The following is a 17,883-nucleotide window of genomic DNA, read 5'->3' on the forward strand; positions in this document are numbered from 1 at the left end:
GGGGCGGCGGACCGGGCCCAGCTGGGCGGGCCCCGGGCGTGTGCGGGTGGAGGTGTCGGGCGCGCGGGGCGGCGGGGGAGGGTTACCTGAGTGCGTGCGGAGGTGCCCGCTCAAGGCGTCCCGCCGACGGCAGGCGTAGCTGCACATGTGACACTTGAAGGGCTTCTCCCCGGAGTGCAGCTTGATGTGGCGCAGAAGGTTCCCCTTCTGCGTGAAGGAGGCGCCGCACTGCGTGCAGTGGAACGGGCGCTCCCCTGAAACGCCAGACACGGGACGCGGGTCAGCCGCGGCGGTGCGTGCTGGGCGCTCGAGCACCGCGCTGGCGCTTCTTTAGTCTTACAGGGTGCCCGATCCCCGTTTTCACATCCTTGCAAATGTTCACCACAGCAAATTTATGAAACAAAATATTCTATTCACATCATTGTTTACCTTGTTTCTGCAAATGGATGCCCATGTTTTTAAAGCTTACAGTAAATCAGTAAAAAACAGTAAATCATGGTACAGTAAATCATTCCTTAGAAACATCTGCTCTGGTAGATCATGGTGTTCCTAGGTGCTACAGACGGTAACGCAAACCACGGTGAAAGGAGATCCATAGTAAACGATGGAGTGAACTAAGAGACTCCAGTCTGGTTCAAGCACTACGGAGAAGCTGCGCCTCCTCCACTGTTACTGTGAGTAGGGGCTCTGTACAGCGGGGGAGCTGAGGGTCAGAACCAGTCTGCTCTGTGGAGACAGGCTGAGCTCACAGAACACTGCGGAGGAAAGCAGCCCTGGGGTTCACTCTTGCGCTCGGACAGGGGGGAGGCAAGCAGGGCCAGAGAGCCGCCGCAGACAGGGACGACTGCTCGGGCGCTTACCAGTGTGACTGCGCTTGTGCACCAGCAGCACGTTGAGGCTGACGCAGGCCAGGCCGCAGATGTCGCAGCTCAGCTTCCCGCTGCCGGCCCGCGAGCCCAGGTAGGAGCCGGCCGAACCGTCCGCGGGCGAGTTCTCGTACCGCGCGTAATCCAGGGGGGAGAGATACTGGTCCGCGTCCGCCTCCTCGCGGCACTCCCCCCCTTCCTCGCTCCTGACGTACTCCTCCTCCCGCTCGTTCTTCACCTGGACCTCAACTGGGGAGGGGGCAAACGACAACAACACAAGGACACATGAAAAGAGGAAGCGAGAAGGAGGAGGAAACACACACACACACACACACAGCAGTTACGCCCTGGCACTTTCCAGGAGGTACAGGGAGTTGCATTCCCTGCCGAGAGCCGAGGGGACCAGCGGCACGGGCCCACCGCGCCTCTGGCGGTTACAGGCACCGTGTCGGGGACAGGGCCGGCCCCGGGAGGTGTGAACGCAACCAGAAGCGGCTGCTCGGCGTCTCTACAGGGCCGTGACAACCGCAGCGGCTGGCCAGAAACCGTCGCACTTCAACCTCTCTGTTGCTTACTCTGCAACACCTCGGAGTCGCAAGTGTGAGAAAAGCTTTCCGCGCAGCTTTAATGGAAAATTAGTCAGGGGACCACATTGATATAGTGCTTTGTCATCCCCAGCAAGAACTCCTGGGTGTTTCATTAATTTCTGCTTCTGGCTGTTTTCTCTCTCCTGCCCTCAGCGGCGCTGCGCCTCGAGGCATGTGCTGCAGGAGGCGTTCCTGCCCTGCGCACACACCCGTCCGCACGCGCGGGACACAGCCCTCACCGCACTGCTTCTGCTCTTGCCTGACACGCCCTGGCACACACACGGCAATTAGAAAGACTGTTACTGAGACAAGAAAAAAAATGGCCAGGGATTTTTTTCTTTTGGCTTTGTCTTTTTTTATAGCTCGCAGACTTGTATGCAGAGATATCAACGCAGACCGCACAGACCCGGTGGTTTCAAGGAGGTGTCAACTGAGTCGCTAACAAAGAAAATGGGCACATTCTGCACATGGAGCTTCACTGCACTGGTGTCACAGCTGTTGTCTTGGCCAATAGACAGCCATTAGGAACACTATACAAATATATAGACATCAAAAATGTGAATACAATACATGTATACGTAACACATACATGGCTGGGGACACGAACGTCCACAAGACAATTAATTCCAAATGTCCTACTGAAAGATGTAATTTATATCTGTTCAGTTTTATAATAAAACAAATTGCTGCTATGGCTTTCTTTTAACCAAAATTAAAAATAAAACTTGGTTACATTTTTCAACAATCTCTATTTGCACTCCTCTATGTGTGGAGTCTCTCTCATTCAGTGTGCTTCACTGCTCTGGGCGCTTTCACTAACTCAGTTCTGCTGCGTACCCAAGACGGAGGGAAAATAGCTTAGACATGAGGTCCACACACACACACACACACACACACACACACACACACACACACTCTCAATGAGAACAAGAAGTTTAATTTGATTTTTAACCTTTGGATACTGGTACCCACGCAAGAGTTGCTAAACCAGTGATGTCTACCCAGCCTGTAGCGAGCCTGTGCGTTCAACATGCATTCGTTTCAGAAAGTAATACAGAGTTCCAATACAGCGGATAACTCCTTCAGCATTTTCAGGACTGCAGGAAGCCCCTGAATCCGTGACGTAAAAGTGTAACCACTGCTGTTGCAAATACTGTACAGGACCATGCAGAGGCGCACTCCGGGCTGAGAAGCAGAAAGAAGGAGAAGGACGCTCACGCGTCACCTGAAGAGGCTCCACAGCTGAAACTCTGGGCGTTTCTTTCAGCCACACACTGATGTGGCTGGAGCATCAGTCTCTTCACAACTGTATTCTACCTATGGGTTGCTGTGAATACAATTATCTGTACTGCAATAAGTAAGCTGTTTGCGCATTTAGTTTAAATCTGCAAGTTATAAGATTTTTGTAGGATTTCTGACAGTTAAAAGCATTTAATACACAAGCAGTAATTTACATTGTACCATGTACATGATGTAAATGGGGTCTGAACACCAGTAATAACAATACTGTTAATGTAAGCTTTCTATTCCTCGTATTTTTCTACTTGTGGATTGTGTATAAATACAAGTGTGACTAATAGCTGAAGACACCATTTTGACGGTTTTATCGCAGATGAATAAAATGAAAACCTGTACAAGTGTGGGCAATAAACGCACATTCAGCCATTATTAAAAAAGGCAATTATTCTGGGCAAGAGCCACAGTGAGCTTATTCCCAAAGCATAAAGACAAATTATGGGATACACTCCACTGCACCCCACACACGGACAGTTTAGAGATGCTAATTAACCAATTAAAGGTGGGAGGACACTGGAGGATCCTGGGGAGTCATGGAAGTGTGGAACAGGAGGCTTGGGTGAGGGGAGTAAGTCACGCCCAGCAGAACCGTCCCCTGTTCACCTCACAAGAAAGCTGCTGTAACCCTAGCAGCATGGGGACAGGTGTTGTCCTGCTGGGGTGTTGAAACATCAGGACTGAAGGACAGGAAGCAGGAGAGCGGACAGGACTGGACTGATGTAGCACCAGGGAGGCAGGCTGCCAGCAATCACTACCAGTGGAGTTCTATAGCAACCAGATAATCCCGCCCAGACAATCACAGTAGAATGGACTTCGAAGACCCAGGGTTTGGGCATACACACACCACATATTAAGATGTACTCTCCGTCTTCTTGTTCTTATCAATTCTAAAACTAAAAAAAAAAATACTTTGCAAAATATTTCTTATACAGTACATGTGTGCTCCAAGACCGTGAGAGAGTAAGAAAAATAAAAGCACCCCAAAACACCTAAAGAAAGCTACAGAGAAAAGGAGCTTCTGCAGGGCCAAAGAGAAAATGCAGATGGATATATAAACAGCTGCAGCTTGTCCAATTTGTCTACAGCCAGATTTTCATAAGAAACTAGAATAAAAAAATTGCTCAACAAACCCAAAATATCTGAGAAGGGGGGCTCCTTCCTGAGTTGTGCTAGGTCTTCCAAAGCAGCTCGCCCACCCCTATGAGAATTCACGACTCTGCCTCAGCCCAGCACCACCATCTCCACCGCAAACCCCGAAACCCCAGAAATGCACAGGCAATAAGAGCTAAACAGCCCCCCTGGCCCCTCCAGGAGCCCCCCGTGCTCCCCGGATCTCATCCTCACACAGAGTGCCGCGACAAACCACGCAGACTGCAAGCTGTCTGTCTCTATAATCATTTTATTGTTTTATTCTGGGTCTGGTTTGAGGTTTTTCTTTTACCTTGGCCTGATAAAGGTCAAAGATATGAGCATAACATTGTGAAACAGGGCTGGAGGAGTGGGCTGCAGCTGAAGACAAACCTTCTGCACATTACTACACAGATACACAGACACGCATGTGCAGAGGTCACACATCTGCAACGCGATCAAGCGTGGCAAACAGCAGACACGGAATGGGTATGATGCATGAAAACCCCTGGACAATTGGTTTACGACTGTGTTACAAATTTGTTCTTGCAGATATCCTGAGGTTATGGTAGTATGTGCATCTGTACTTCAGCTTTCCCAGAGTTCATCATTAAGAATGATCATTTTCATGTGCAGAATTGACTTCAAAGAGCCTGGCTTCGAGACTACACACTTCACACAATACGCTGTGTTCTCCGTCTTCTTGCTCTTGTTAATTCTAAAACTAAAACTTTGAACAATACTGAATTACTCATCAGTAGATTTTTCTTACAAATGGATTGTGAAAAAATAAATGGAAAGTTCTGAATCATGTAACAAGGCTTTCAGTTTCACATTTCATATATGGTGACTGATGGTGACTGATTGACTCGTAGAGGTTTAATTTGAGGGGTGAGCACAGGCAAAGCATTTACATCTGACTACACTGACACAAAACACAGGCGTGTTTTTGTTGAAAATAGAACAAGACGAAGGTACTGCATGCTCCTGAACTGGAATAATGACTTCAACCATGAACTGCATGATTCTAGGGATAATTCCCCACTTTACACTTGTAAGTGGCTACGCTGAATTGGAAAGCAGAAGGTTTAAACAGAAGTCAGTGCAATTATTTAGCAAAGCCAGAGAGAACAGGAACAAGTCAGTCAATAAAATCAGCTAACTGGAATTCAATGAACCCAGAAAGGCCAAAATAAACACAAGATAAACAGTTATTCTTTCGGCTGTTTGTGTGCATGATGTCATTTGACAGGTATCGTGCAGAGACAGACGCCAACAACAAAATGTGCTTCTCAGTCTTTGAGTGTTTTCATCTGGATGGCTTCAAAACCCTGGCGGGGGGCCTGCAGCAGGGGATTCTGAGTGCTCAGACAAGACCCCCTGCCCTCCAGGTGAGGGTTCGTCCGCCTTGCGATATGAAAAGAAGAACAACAAAGGCAAAGAGCACAGCCGAGGCGCGAGCGGCGCTCCTCTAACGGAAACTGCAGCCGGGGGGCTCAAAGGCTGCCAAAGGAAGAGGGCGCTCGTCAGAGAGCCCCTCGCGGAGCTATCGTGCCGTCATCTGGCCTGCGGGGGGAGAGGGTTAGGGGCTGCACACCTGCAGACACACCTGCGGGGACAGAGCAGGAGGACATCTCCCCAGCCTCCCAGGCTCTCCCTGCTGCCTCTCTCTCTCACCTTCGGCACTGTTTGACGCCTTCAATGGCCTTCGCTACGCCAGAGGTAATATTTCTATTTCATTTTTTCTGCTGTTTACAACACACGGGCCTAGATGCTTTAAATAGGATTCCTTTAGCTGAATTATTTCTTGTCATTTGTTTGAAGTCATCTGTTGCAGCTAGTCACATTTTTGTGTGTTCTTTGCAATGGTAAACCTTGGGTATCAGCTCCTCCCCTATGCCACCTAAAACTCTAAGACTACAAAGATGATCCAGCTCAATTGCAGCACCCCGGGATAACGCTTCCCCTTTGTGTTTTGAGCAGAGAGGAGATTAAGAGCCTTTGCCCCGTACTCAGAGACCGAATGCAGCAGCAGGACACTGTGGCTCGGAAAACAGAACCATAAACCAGTTTCAACTACAGCACCTCATTTCACTTTCCATGGCAGAATCCGAAGCTAAATTTTCAAAATGCAAAAGCACCCCATAAAACCGGAAGGGTCACTCATGAGGGTCCGCAGTCCGAAGGAAACTGCATGCAAGAAGATTTCCTCGCGAGTGCCACTGCAGTACTGATGAAAAGTCTGAAAGGCCTACCCCCTGCAAGAGCTTCAATCGGCCACCTCGCCATGTCCGTGGGATTGGGGAGACTATGGAAAACGGGACCTGATCTGGGCTGCTAAGGCACTGGCCCCAGCAGGCTGGGGGTTAATGAGCGCCACTCTGCTGATGCAAGACAGCATCCTCCCCACCAAGAGATGGGGTTAGCTCTGGGCTCGGGAGATGCGAGGCTCTGATAAAGGCGCACTTCCTTTCGAGGCACGAAACAGCGCGAGCTGTGAGCAGTGCCGCTGGAACCTCAGCTAGCACCATGGCAGGGCTTCAGCACTCCCATTGCACTCCAGCCCGAAACACACACAGCCCCCCTTCCTCCCCCCTCCCCAGCACCCCCACCGACCCTCCCCCGGCGCGCGAGCTTCTCAACACCATCCAGAAACCACAGCGTGGTTAGAAAACGCGTGAAGAGCTGCAAAAACAACTTGTGCGCGCACACACACACACACGAAGAGAGAGAGCTGAAGTGTGATGGAAACTGTAACAAAAAGCATCAGAAGTCCCTTTTAAATATAGTCCAGGGCCACAATGCCCCCATTTACAAGAATGACTCGCGCCATCTCTAGAGCTGCACCCTCGGTCCCGCGGATTTCTGATCGACTGTGCCTGCGGGCCCTGCAAATGTTCCGCGGGTTTAAGTAGAAAAACTGGGTTTTTTTTTTCAGAGCGATCTTGTTTCCACCACCATGGTTTGAATATAATAGTAATCATTGAAAGGTGTTAACCTACAGAAGTGACTATTGTGGCCAGGGCAATTAATTTTTTACCTGCCTCTTCAGAAAGGTCGCGGGGGGAGTTCAGTTCATGTCGAGGAAAGGTCGCACCTGTGTCAAAAGATTTGAAAGCCATCCCAAAAAAACAGCCTGACAGAAACAAAGGGATTTTCCACGACTAAAAGTGGTCTGTTTGCAGGTCGCTGGGTCTGGCTGAGCAGAACGAAAATTAAAAGGGTATTTATTGATTCATTTTCTTTCACTCGTGTGTGTTAATTTTCATCATATAATCTTCACCTTCTGGGAAATCATAAATACACCGCTCATGCGTGAACACCTTGTGCTAGAGAAACCCCTTCACTGAGCTAAGACAGAGGTGTGCTGAACAGAGATAGCGTGTAAGATGTGGGTGAAGTATGACTGGAACTGTAGCATTTACTGCTTTTGAAATGGTAAAAAAAATACACACACTTAAGATATTTATAAAGTCAGACAGAATAGCTTGTCTGCTAAGTTTCCTTCTTTCGTCAATCCGTTTTCCGTTTTTCTTGCTCTCAAGGGGAACTTCTAGCAAAAATTATTCTGATATTCGCTACCTTGTGTGGTTAACCTTAAAATACCAATTCAAGTGGGTGGGCAATTATTTTGTTTACAGGGGTTAGATTGAATTCATATGTTTTAAGAACGCATCGATGTTACACAAATAAAGAAAGGATATGACAAAACAGAAGGAGATGAAGGACAAGAAAAGGGCACCCCAGCAGTACCTTCTGTACAGTGTTATGCCTAAATGCTCAGTAAATGCTCAGAGTGCATCCCCAAGGAGAGACAGAGAGGCCATGTTTACCCGAGACAGACATCACCCTGTAGTGTCTGCAATGGTTTTGGAAACTTTATCAATGAATTCAACAGCTCGCTCAAATCTAACTTTATATCAAGAAGAACTGACTTAATGCCATCACACAGGGCACTCTTCTTGATCCTGTTCTTTTGCGTTTCCTTGTGTCACTACTATATGAAATACTTCTATGGTAACAGTTAGGTATGGTATCGGTTTCTATTATTTATGCTGATGACACCCAGATTTATGTTTGCACGAAACCGGACATTAATCAAACACTATCTGCCTTGTCAAACCGCTTATATTACATTATGTGAAAAACTGGATGCAAAATATTTTTTTAAGTCTCAGCTCTAGCAGGACCAATGTTATGCTGATTGGCTATCACCTCTGCAACTGTGCAAATTTTGTTTTGATGGTGTAGGAATCGTTTTAAGCAAGCAGGAATATATATTTGTAGCATTGCAAAGATGTATGTTTTTATTGTCAGAACATTGCTCATATCTCATCGAGTGCGAGCCAGCCTGATAAGTAGAAGTTGATTTTCTAGGCTTCATTACAGTAATGTTGTTCTTGCAAGTACATACAGTACAAACATCTTCTTAAGTTGCAGTACAATATGTTCAGAACTGCTTGGAGCTAAACTGAAATATAAAAGCATGAGCACACTGTCTCCCTGTTGATTTCCCAATAAAATTCAAAACACTGCTGCTCACCTTTAAAGGCTTGAACAGCCTGGCACCAGACTACATCAGTGATCTGCTAACACTTGCCCTGGCTCTTGGACTCTTCAGACTTCTTTTGGTTTCCTGTATGAGGCACCGAACCCCTGGGGGACCATGTTCTGCTGCTCCAGGACTATAGGTTGATCTCCCACCCCCAGAGCGGATCTTGCAAATCAGTCTGCATTTTTAAAATTCAATTTAACACACTTCTTATTAATTTGGCTCAGTTTATTGTACTAGATGTTTCTAATGTTTTTGCTATTTCTTCCTTTTATAAGTATATAAATTTTATAAGTGCTTTCAGAGATGATGCATTTTGAAAGGCGCTCTATAAAATAAAGGATTACCAAGTTGTCTGCACTGTGTCACATAATGATCCTTTAATCATGTGTGAGACTGAATAGATCAATCACAGCAGCTAAGGATTCTGCAGTGAAAGAAAAGATCAATCACAGCGCCCTGTAATCAGACATCCCCTCTTGGGGAGCTGCTGCCTCGACAGTCTGCTGCAGAGCAGGCTGGGAGCAGGCCCTGGCTCCCAGCCTGCAGTCTCAGCACCAACCCACAGGAAGCATGAGAGACAGCGAAAGGAAACCCTGGGACTAGTGTGAAAAATAAGTGTTTTTTTGTCATTTTCCCATCCGGCTGTGCTGTGATCATGAGCCTGTGGAGGCACGCTGCTGCAGGTATTTTTGAACATGGCTGCGGAAACCAGCTCAGAGTGCACACAGACCCCATTAAAAGCAGGCCATCTGCACTGATCCAGCCCGAGCAGCCCCAGTACCCCCACCAGACACTCCAGTGAACAGGACTCTGAATGCCTAGCAGGCTGGTCCAGTTCCATGTTTTGCGGGAAGCTTTAGTCTTTTATTTAAGACCGTCCACTACAAGGTAAATGGTTCTCATCAGCTCCGTTAGTTTTGCACAAACAAAGCAAACGTGACTATTTAACACACTGCTGTTGTGCTTCACCAGCACTGTTTGCTATTTGTCAGGGCTCATGGTTCATGATGCCTGGAAAGAGTCAAATCGCTGTGCAATGGGAAAACTCAGTACTGCAGAAAAGTACAGCGGCGAGATACCAAGGGGTCCTGTATTTCACCCAGAAGAGTGGTCGGTGCCCTGGTGAATGTGACCTAAGACATTCCAGAGGGGTCCTTACCTGCCAATTATCCAATTTTACAGACCAACTGTAGCAGCCAATGCACTAGAGGTGCACCAGAGGTGCTTTAGGAGACTGAACACGGTTTATTGCTAGCCTTTGTTTAGGGTAATAAATTAAACATCAATGACTCAGCATACATCCACAAATTTCTTTTGAGGCAAAGAACCTTTCTTTGATTTAGAAAATAATTGCTTTTTTCATTTAAGACAGAACAATCAGTAAGTCGATTCATCTCTCACAATCTGTTTTTTTTCTGCGCCCAGGTGTGCAAGAGGTGTCTTCACCAGCAACTGTGAACACTACGTATTCCACAGAGCGTTTTTCAGAGGTCTTTTATTTTCATATCAGAAGAGTCTGCATGACTTGCCCCAACTGATAACACAGCTGTGACAGGATTATTATCTGCTCAGGAATCCCCCAGAGACTCCGGGGAGCAGGTTTGTGCTGAGAGCCTGCGTGTCTACACACCGCTTTAGGTACCACACCTGGGTCAGCGTCTGCATCAGGGGCTGAGGGGTCAGCGCAGTCGCCCTCCGTCTCTTGCTCTGAGGTCTCGCACTCCTCGTGCTCCTCTTGGGTGCGCTGGATAGACAAATCTGTGCCAACTGTCGGACTGCCTGCTGGAACATGAACCACAATTAGCTTTATCCATCCGCCAAATGGGAAAAAGAAAGCCAAATGGTCAAACCACAGTGGTATTTTAAAATGGTGCTGCTGATAGTGCACTGGAATGTAGTTAAGAGGAGTCACTAATGTTTCTTACCAATACTATTCCGTTTGAGGTCTTATGATATTTAATGTGTGTTGCACACAGTTAATTAACCAACTTTGTGAACTCTGGTCTGCAGTCTCGTTGGAAGATCAGTGAGCCATGCTGCTGCACAGATACAGGGATACAGGGAGATGAAGAGTGGGTTTGCTGCTTGGATCTACACTGGTGCTGATGAGGAAGGTTAGTAGACCGCGGCCAAGATGCCCTCCTAGAGTACTTACAATGAAGAGGACACATTAAAAGAGCTTGCAGAAACACTCTAAACTATGAAATCTGACTGGGTACCTGAGAGAATATCTGAACGCCTCCAGACATTCCTCTCAGTTGTGAAGTCATTGTAGCTACCCGTGCAGGTCAAATTAGGGTGCTCCAATGAGATGAGATCAGTTTAAATATAGAACAAATGTATTGAAAGAAAGAAGGGTGAAAGGCTATACAGCTCCCATTTTAAATGTCACTGTGGTTTAGCTTGGCTAACACAGAGCAGAAGGCAAGAAAGATTAAAAGAAATCATAGTAAGACCCAACACAAGCCAGGGTAAAAAAACAGAAAACTTTGAACTGAGCAGAGAAAACTTCCTTCAGGAAATGTTACTATATTAAACCCAAGGTATAAGTTAATAAATTAGTTTTGTAGTGTGAAGAAAGCATGTGGTTATCGTGTTTTGTATGTAGAATTTCTCCTACTCTGCTCCGCATTCAATTGTGGGCATTTGTATTATTTCAGACATCAACAGGAGGTACCTAGAAATGGTTGTTTTGGAGATTCCCATGTAAAAATCTACAATCCAGTATGGTCGGACTGCGATTTTAAAAAATCTTATTAATGTGAAAAAGACAGGTTTAAGCAACAGTTAACTTTAATTAAATTACACTATAATTTAAATACTTAAGCTAGTTATTTTATATTTTATACAAAGGTATAGAAGTAAAAGTCCTGATATCGAATTGCAAAAACAACCTTTCATTTTAATGTGTGCATTTAAGGATCAAACAATTGATTTCTCTGGGATGCAAAGACTTCAATTATAGTTCATTTTGCACTGGGGACTGACAGGGTCAAAGAATTGAACCTTTTAGTCCTGAACAGAGAATTCAGAATCAACAGTGAAAAGCAAACCGATGGACCCCAGTGCACACTAAAGAAAAGTACAAAACTACTTCTTTATGCAAAGAATTCTGGGGTCTAGAACACACTTTCCAGCCAAGTTACCAGTTTCCTTGGATCAATTCAATCAATACTAGAAGCCAAATTAACGAAAGAGGGCTAATGGGCTCCTCCCATCTGTCACCCATGTAAAAACAAGAGCCTGTTTAGGACTCACGACAAGGCCCTGGGGCTCCGGCTCCCCCGCGCCCCTGAGCTGGAAGAAGCAGGCAGGAAATGGAGGGCTGCACCAAGGCCCCCCCACTTACGCCACGTTGTCTGTGGCCAGTGAGGCCGAGCCACCCGGTAGAGCAGGTGACCCGGTCTCTTACGCAGACAGAGGGAAATCACACCGGCGAATCGCGCGGACGTACCTGCCACAGGCGCCTGCTCCTGTGATTCGCCCGATTCCATGTTCACGGAGGCCGTGGTGGAGTTCTCTTCTAGGACACAAACACAAAAGCAGGAGACTCGTGAGATGAACGGATGACAGACCCTCGGCAATAATAAACGAGCACCCCGTCTTCCTCACCCGGACCCTCGGTACCTCTAAAAAAGATTTCCTGGCACCCCATGGGGTAAACACCAGCCAGGGTCAGGCCCTGCTTCTCCCACTAGGCCAAGGAGAGTCTAACTGCCCAGTGTTCCTCTGCCCCGCGAGACACCCCTCTCGACACACTCACACGTTCGGATACAGGAGGAAATCCAGAAAGACGGGACATTTGAATGACTGTAACGCTCTTCTAAATCAATTCCATCTTATGTGCACTGCAAAAACTTTCTTCTCTTTTTCAAACTACTATTTACAATACAATTTGTTTAGAACTATTTAATTATGAGGAAAACACAGAAGGCCGAAAATACAGAAAATCTGAGGAAGAAAACAAGAACCTTCACAGGAATAAACAAACCTCTTAACGGCAGTCTCTAGGTACGTGAATATGCACACGCACACTGCTAACTCGTCTTCCACGATGTACTACAGACACCGATGTCCAAGTGCTGGCAGTTCAGGGCCACATTTCCAGGGCAGAAAAGATGCACAACTGGGGAGGAGGTGTGTGTTGCCAGCTTTCAGCTGTCTTTGAACACACAATCTCACTTTCTGCTAAGTTTTGTTCTTCAGCACCTGTACTGAAATGGTTGGGCGACATCCTCAGATCCATTAGCTACTAATTACCCAACAGCACAGACAGGCCAAAAGGTCTCCTCTTGAGTGTAATCTTTCTTGTGTTGTTATGTTGTAGAGCAGTGCTTCCCAGTTCTGGTCCTGGTGAACCACTCGCCTGTTGGCTTTTGTTCCAGCTGAGCCTCCAGTCACATAAACAAACCCTTCATTGACTTACTGATTATGAGATCAATCTGAACTGTTTGTTCCCAGCTCTTAAACATGCTGGAGCTTTATTTATTTCATTACAAAATGACTTATTTGGTAAGTGAATTAAAATCCCAGACTTGTGACTGGAAACAAAATGTATATATTCAATTGAAGCAACTTCTTAGCTCAAGCAAGGACTCAGTGATCTAATGAAGGCGGGTTGGAATGCAGTGGGTGTGTGGGGCACCAGGTACAGGACTTGAAACCCCTGCTTGTAGAGAATGAAAATATCATTCTCTCTCCAAGCCTCTGTCTAGGTTGTGCTTCCAAATCTTCCAATAAGCTTACACCCAAAGAAGGCTCAACAGCCAAAACGTTGTTTTCTTTCTTCTCTTTTCAGCATGGAATAAACCTATTACTTGTTCCAAATATATACAGTATAGACTTATACACATATGAACACTGAACACACAAAGACACACAAAAGTATAAACATACGTATCTACACTTTACTATATAGTAACCCTATATAGGTTTCCTGATGATTGCTCCTTCCACACCATCTATTAAATAAATCCCTTATGAGAAATACAGACCTTGAGAGAAGTGATACAGGAGTGATACCTGAGCAAACAAAATCTACTGCTGCTGCTGCTATCGACAAAACAACAAACATGCTCCCGGCACCCAACTCAAAATCCTATCTTCATTAAAAAAATGCAAAAAAATACACCAGTTCACAGCTCTTAGTCACCTCTTTTGAACTTTCGTGCATCAAAGGCAAGGAAAAAACCAATCCTAAAAAGTATTCGGTGCTGAAGCAATGGTATAAATTGTCGGGCCCTATGGTGTGTAGGAGGCAGCCGCTAACCACTACTTGTGCTTCGCCAGGATTACTTAACCTCAGTAAATAAGTTGAGCTTTTTTCCCTCAACAGAACTGTGGAAACAAAGAGCTGTGATCTCATCTTACTGCTCTGGCACAATTGCACAATGCTTCTGACAGATGACTCTGTTTGAACGTGAGTCTCAGCCTTTTAAGTAGGTTATATCAAAAGCAGGTCACACTTGAAACCGTATTGTCACGGTCATACGAACTGGCACCCTCCAAATGAGGGAGGGAAAGTTTTCGAAAGTGTACTTATTGACAATGAGGTTTCTTCCACCTTTACTGAAAATCCCTTGTTTTGGTGGAGTTATAACATTGTAGATATAAACTGCACTCTTTAATCAGAGAACTGCAAATCCTAATTACCACTTGCTTAAGTAAATGGGTATTCAATAATCTAACTTCAGCCTATCACTATCAAATAAGTGCTGGAAGATGCTATGCATTAAAGTCAGCCAGTTATAAGCACTGCCTTCTAGTTCCTTCACCAGCAACGAGGTACACAACACACTGTAAGAGAGAAATCAGCTGTATAGGCTTGGGAGCTGCTTTGGAATAATGAGGTTTGAAATCTACTAAATTCAAGATTTGTTTCACTCAGGGGACACCTGTTGTGCAAAAAGAACACAAACTAAACTATAAATGGCTATAAAAAAGACGCAGAAGCATTCAAAAGGGTTTCAACTGGGCAGGAAAATCGGTCTGTAAAAAACAAAACAGTCATACTGCCGAAATCAATTTGGAACAATGAACAGTACGGCCCTTTCAGAAGTTTAACAGAGCTACCGGGTCGAGCGAGGCATGGAGAGACCCCAGTCTCCACTGCCGCCAGCAGCACTAGGAATGTGCTGCAGTGTTGATTTGAGTCAGGTTTTCCTGAAACCCTGAAGGCGCAGCAGTGCCTACTGCGAAACAGATCTTCAAACACGAGTGGAAACCACGAGCAGAAAAACAAATTTAGGACGGGAAACAGGAGGCACTTCATTACAACAGGGGTCATGGGATAAATCGCACAGCTGCGCTGCTGAAACTAGCCACTGGGATCCATGCAGAAACAGGTGGGCCAGACGGAGGAGCGACAAATCGAGCACGAGGAACCGACTGGAGCCCCGCTCATCTCTTACGACCCTCCCTGCAACAGTAACAGAACCATCGCTCTTTTTCCGTTTTTTTTTTCTCTCTGCTTTTCGGACATTCACATGTGCTCAGAACGTTCGGGCTGGAAAAAACAGGTGGGAACTCCAAACACTAACACGCCAACCTGCAGTTCAGATTTAACCCTGTGATGGCATAAACCACCCACGCACAAACTAATTACAGTGCATCTGGAAAATCAGTGTAAACTCCAGAAAGAATAGGAGTGTAAGTGTCACAGGGGGGCTGTGCTGCCTCTCACAGTTTTGCCCACTCTTTCCCCACACACAGAGACTTTCAAGAGCACTGTATTTCGGTTAGAAAGTGGGAGTGTGGTCACCAGTCTTCTCATGCAGAGAGTTCTAACTGCCTGGGAGTTGTTAGCATGTGCACACACAACCATGAAGAGCAGCGATTCACACATCATGTTCACGAGAATTCACACCCCCCTTCACACGAGAAAACTTTGCCACCTTTTCCATGAAGTACTGAACGCCACTTAGCAGGCCAGAGGGCAATGCACTGCACCGAGCTACAGCACAGAGCATCAACCTGGCTCGACAGCTGATTTACTTGCATATTATGCATGCATATTATATCAACATACTTCACTATATATATATACACACACACGCAGGCACAAAATGCTTCAAACTGCTCTCTGCAAGATATTCCAGGAGCCTTAACAGTGCAAAACAAGATTTCAAAGACAGAAATCTCAAACTCGGATGACACTGCTCCCCAACTATTGGATTGGATAGAAAAACAAACACAGGAAATCATTATGGGACTGAAGAGGTTCATCAACATAAGAATGACATAAACTGTCACTGTGAACGGGTTTAGTACATCCGAAGACTCCGGAGCATTCCTTCTCAGCGCGGGCTGCACACATGAAAATAACCAGCGGCCTGCACTCAGAACTGGGACTCGAGGTTATTTTTTAAGGGCAGTTCCGGCCACAGCACATAGCGCAGACCCTCCCTTCACAGTTGACATGCACGTCTTGCAGGTCACTCCCATCACCAGCCCTTCCGGCCGGTTCGTTCACTTGCACTGCGCGACTCGCCCCGTCTTTTCTGCTGCTGCCGCGGCTGGAGCTGTGTGGGACTGCAATGGCTGCCCTCTCAAGAGGCGCGAGTGTAGCCCGGGGCCTGAACGCCTCCGGCAGTAACGGGGCAGAACTACTTTCCGCCGTGGGCTGGCGCGATGCTGGGGAAGGCGGTAGGTGGAGGCCCGGGAGCCCGCGGCCGCTGGCTGCAGCCTGTGCCGTTTTCACGCAGTGTACCTGCGGGCCGGGACGAGCTATAAATACCGCGCATCAGAAACACCGACGGCTCCCGCAGCGCCCACTCGGAACCGCGCGCCCACCGGAGCGGGCCGGGGCTCCACGGGCGCGCGCTGCAAATTACTCGCAATGCGCACGCGCTGAAAACCCGAAGAAACACCGCACGCCGAGCTGTGAAAAAGCCTCGACTGTCAAGCCTCCACACACATACACGCACACCAGAGCTTCGCAGGGCGCCCCGCACACGCTCTGTCGTTCTTTAACAAGCGAGCAGACACGCGCGCGTCCTGATGTGCTCCAGCACAGCCCCGACAGCGCGCGGCCAGCCTCCCGGCACTGGGCACAAACCGGACGTGTCGGGCACAGGCCGCCGAAGGTCTCGGTGCTCCAGACCCGACAAGGGCGAATAGGGCTGTCGTGGGGACGCCACGGGGCCGGGACTGGACTTGTCATTCTGCGATTGCACAATTCCGTTGCCTTGTGTGTTTAACCCAAGAGGTTATTCACAGTGCATGCAAGATGACACGAAAGGTCTAAAAACCGGGGGAACCGGCAAACAAGCAACACGTCTGCCCCCGTATGCTTTCAGACTTTGTCAAGAGGTTTTTTTTTAGTTGCAGAAAACCAATGAAAGGCCTTTCCCTTACACCCGGGCTGGACAGGACACACACGCGTCTCCCCAGCTCAGAATTCACCGTGTTCACGGGAAACAAAGCTTTAGGTTCTTTTTAGCTTCAGGTTAAAACGTTGCTGGACAATGAAAACTGCGGTGCACTGCGATTTCAGAACAAGTTTCACCTGCGGCTCGACAGAAGTGATACTGTAAAGTGCCGCACCGGCTGACCCGAAGGCCGGTGAGCAGAGTCGAGCCGGACCGGAACCCGACCCAGAGAGTCCACAGCCTCCAGGCAGAAAAGTTCAATCCTTCCTTCTCAGCAGCCAGTTTCTCTACCTGCTGTGTCAAATAAATCCAGGTGCCGCTTAATCGAGATGCCCTGCCCGCTTTCTCGTTCGGATCACCCCACACACCTCTGCAGATGTATTTTTGTGAGAACGTTTCAACAGTTGTACAAGAACTGCGGCAGGCGAAACCCCGCATCAGCTGGAACAGACGACCGGTGAACCGACTGCCCGACTCGCTCATGTTCACTGCAGCTGCGGCCGGGTACAACGGACTTCTCTCCGTCAGCTGCGTATTATTCCGACTTGACCCTCCCGGGACGTCCCGTGGGCTGAGGGCTCTCTCCGACCCCCGTCCCGCTGGGACGCGGAGAGCTTCCTGATCAGAGCGATCGCCTATCGATACGTGCGTCACATGCTTGCATTAACAGACACTTATTAGCCATCTTCCCTGCTGGGTTTCACATGTGCCACAGAGTCTAGGTGCAGAAACAGTAATTTACGATCAAAGTCTGAGTAATTTACAGTAAAATCATTCCAACCTCTAAAAAAAAAATGCAAATTAAACATCAAACCCCATAACTCACACCCTCCTTCCCCTTTATCATCTTGACTTCATGAGAAAGAAGACTCCTGTGCTTTTTTCGGGATGACTAACCACTTTCTGATACACTTGATCTGACACACTGGCGGCTATCACAGAAGCACAAAGCCGAGTCTTCGCCGACTTTAGATGTAAGGGAAGGGTGATCCTCTCCAGTGAGCATAATCCAGGTTTTCGCATTAAAATAAAAAAAAAAACACGGCAGGGATGAAAATCGAAGAAGTTGCCGAACGCAAGCT

General features: G+C 47.3%; 1 protein-coding gene across 5 annotated transcripts in view; it reads right to left on the minus strand.

Moving 5' to 3' along the window:
• LOC102685762 (zinc finger protein Aiolos-like) overlaps nucleotides 1-17,883 on the minus strand; it is a 40,325-nt gene that overhangs the window by 21,474 nt on the left and 968 nt on the right. For 2 of the 5 annotated variants that reach the window (XM_015362340.2, XM_015362338.2), the window contains exons 2-5: nucleotides 11,887-11,955; nucleotides 10,080-10,214; nucleotides 861-1,115; nucleotides 87-254 (exon numbers count right to left, since the gene is read on the minus strand). In XM_015362340.2, the coding sequence (XP_015217826.2) occupies nucleotides 87-254; nucleotides 861-1,115; nucleotides 10,080-10,214; nucleotides 11,887-11,955 (627 nt within the window). Of the gene's footprint in view, nucleotides 1-86; nucleotides 255-860; nucleotides 1,116-10,079; nucleotides 10,215-11,886; nucleotides 11,956-12,423; nucleotides 17,871-17,883 lie in introns of those variants that run through there. The other 3 variants (XM_015362342.2, XM_015362343.2, XM_015362341.2) reach the window with 3 other exon arrangements.

The sequence above is a fragment of the Lepisosteus oculatus genome, chromosome 28 (assembly GCF_040954835.1).
Source record: "Lepisosteus oculatus isolate fLepOcu1 chromosome 28, fLepOcu1.hap2, whole genome shotgun sequence".
NCBI lineage: Eukaryota > Metazoa > Chordata > Actinopteri > Semionotiformes > Lepisosteidae > Lepisosteus > Lepisosteus oculatus.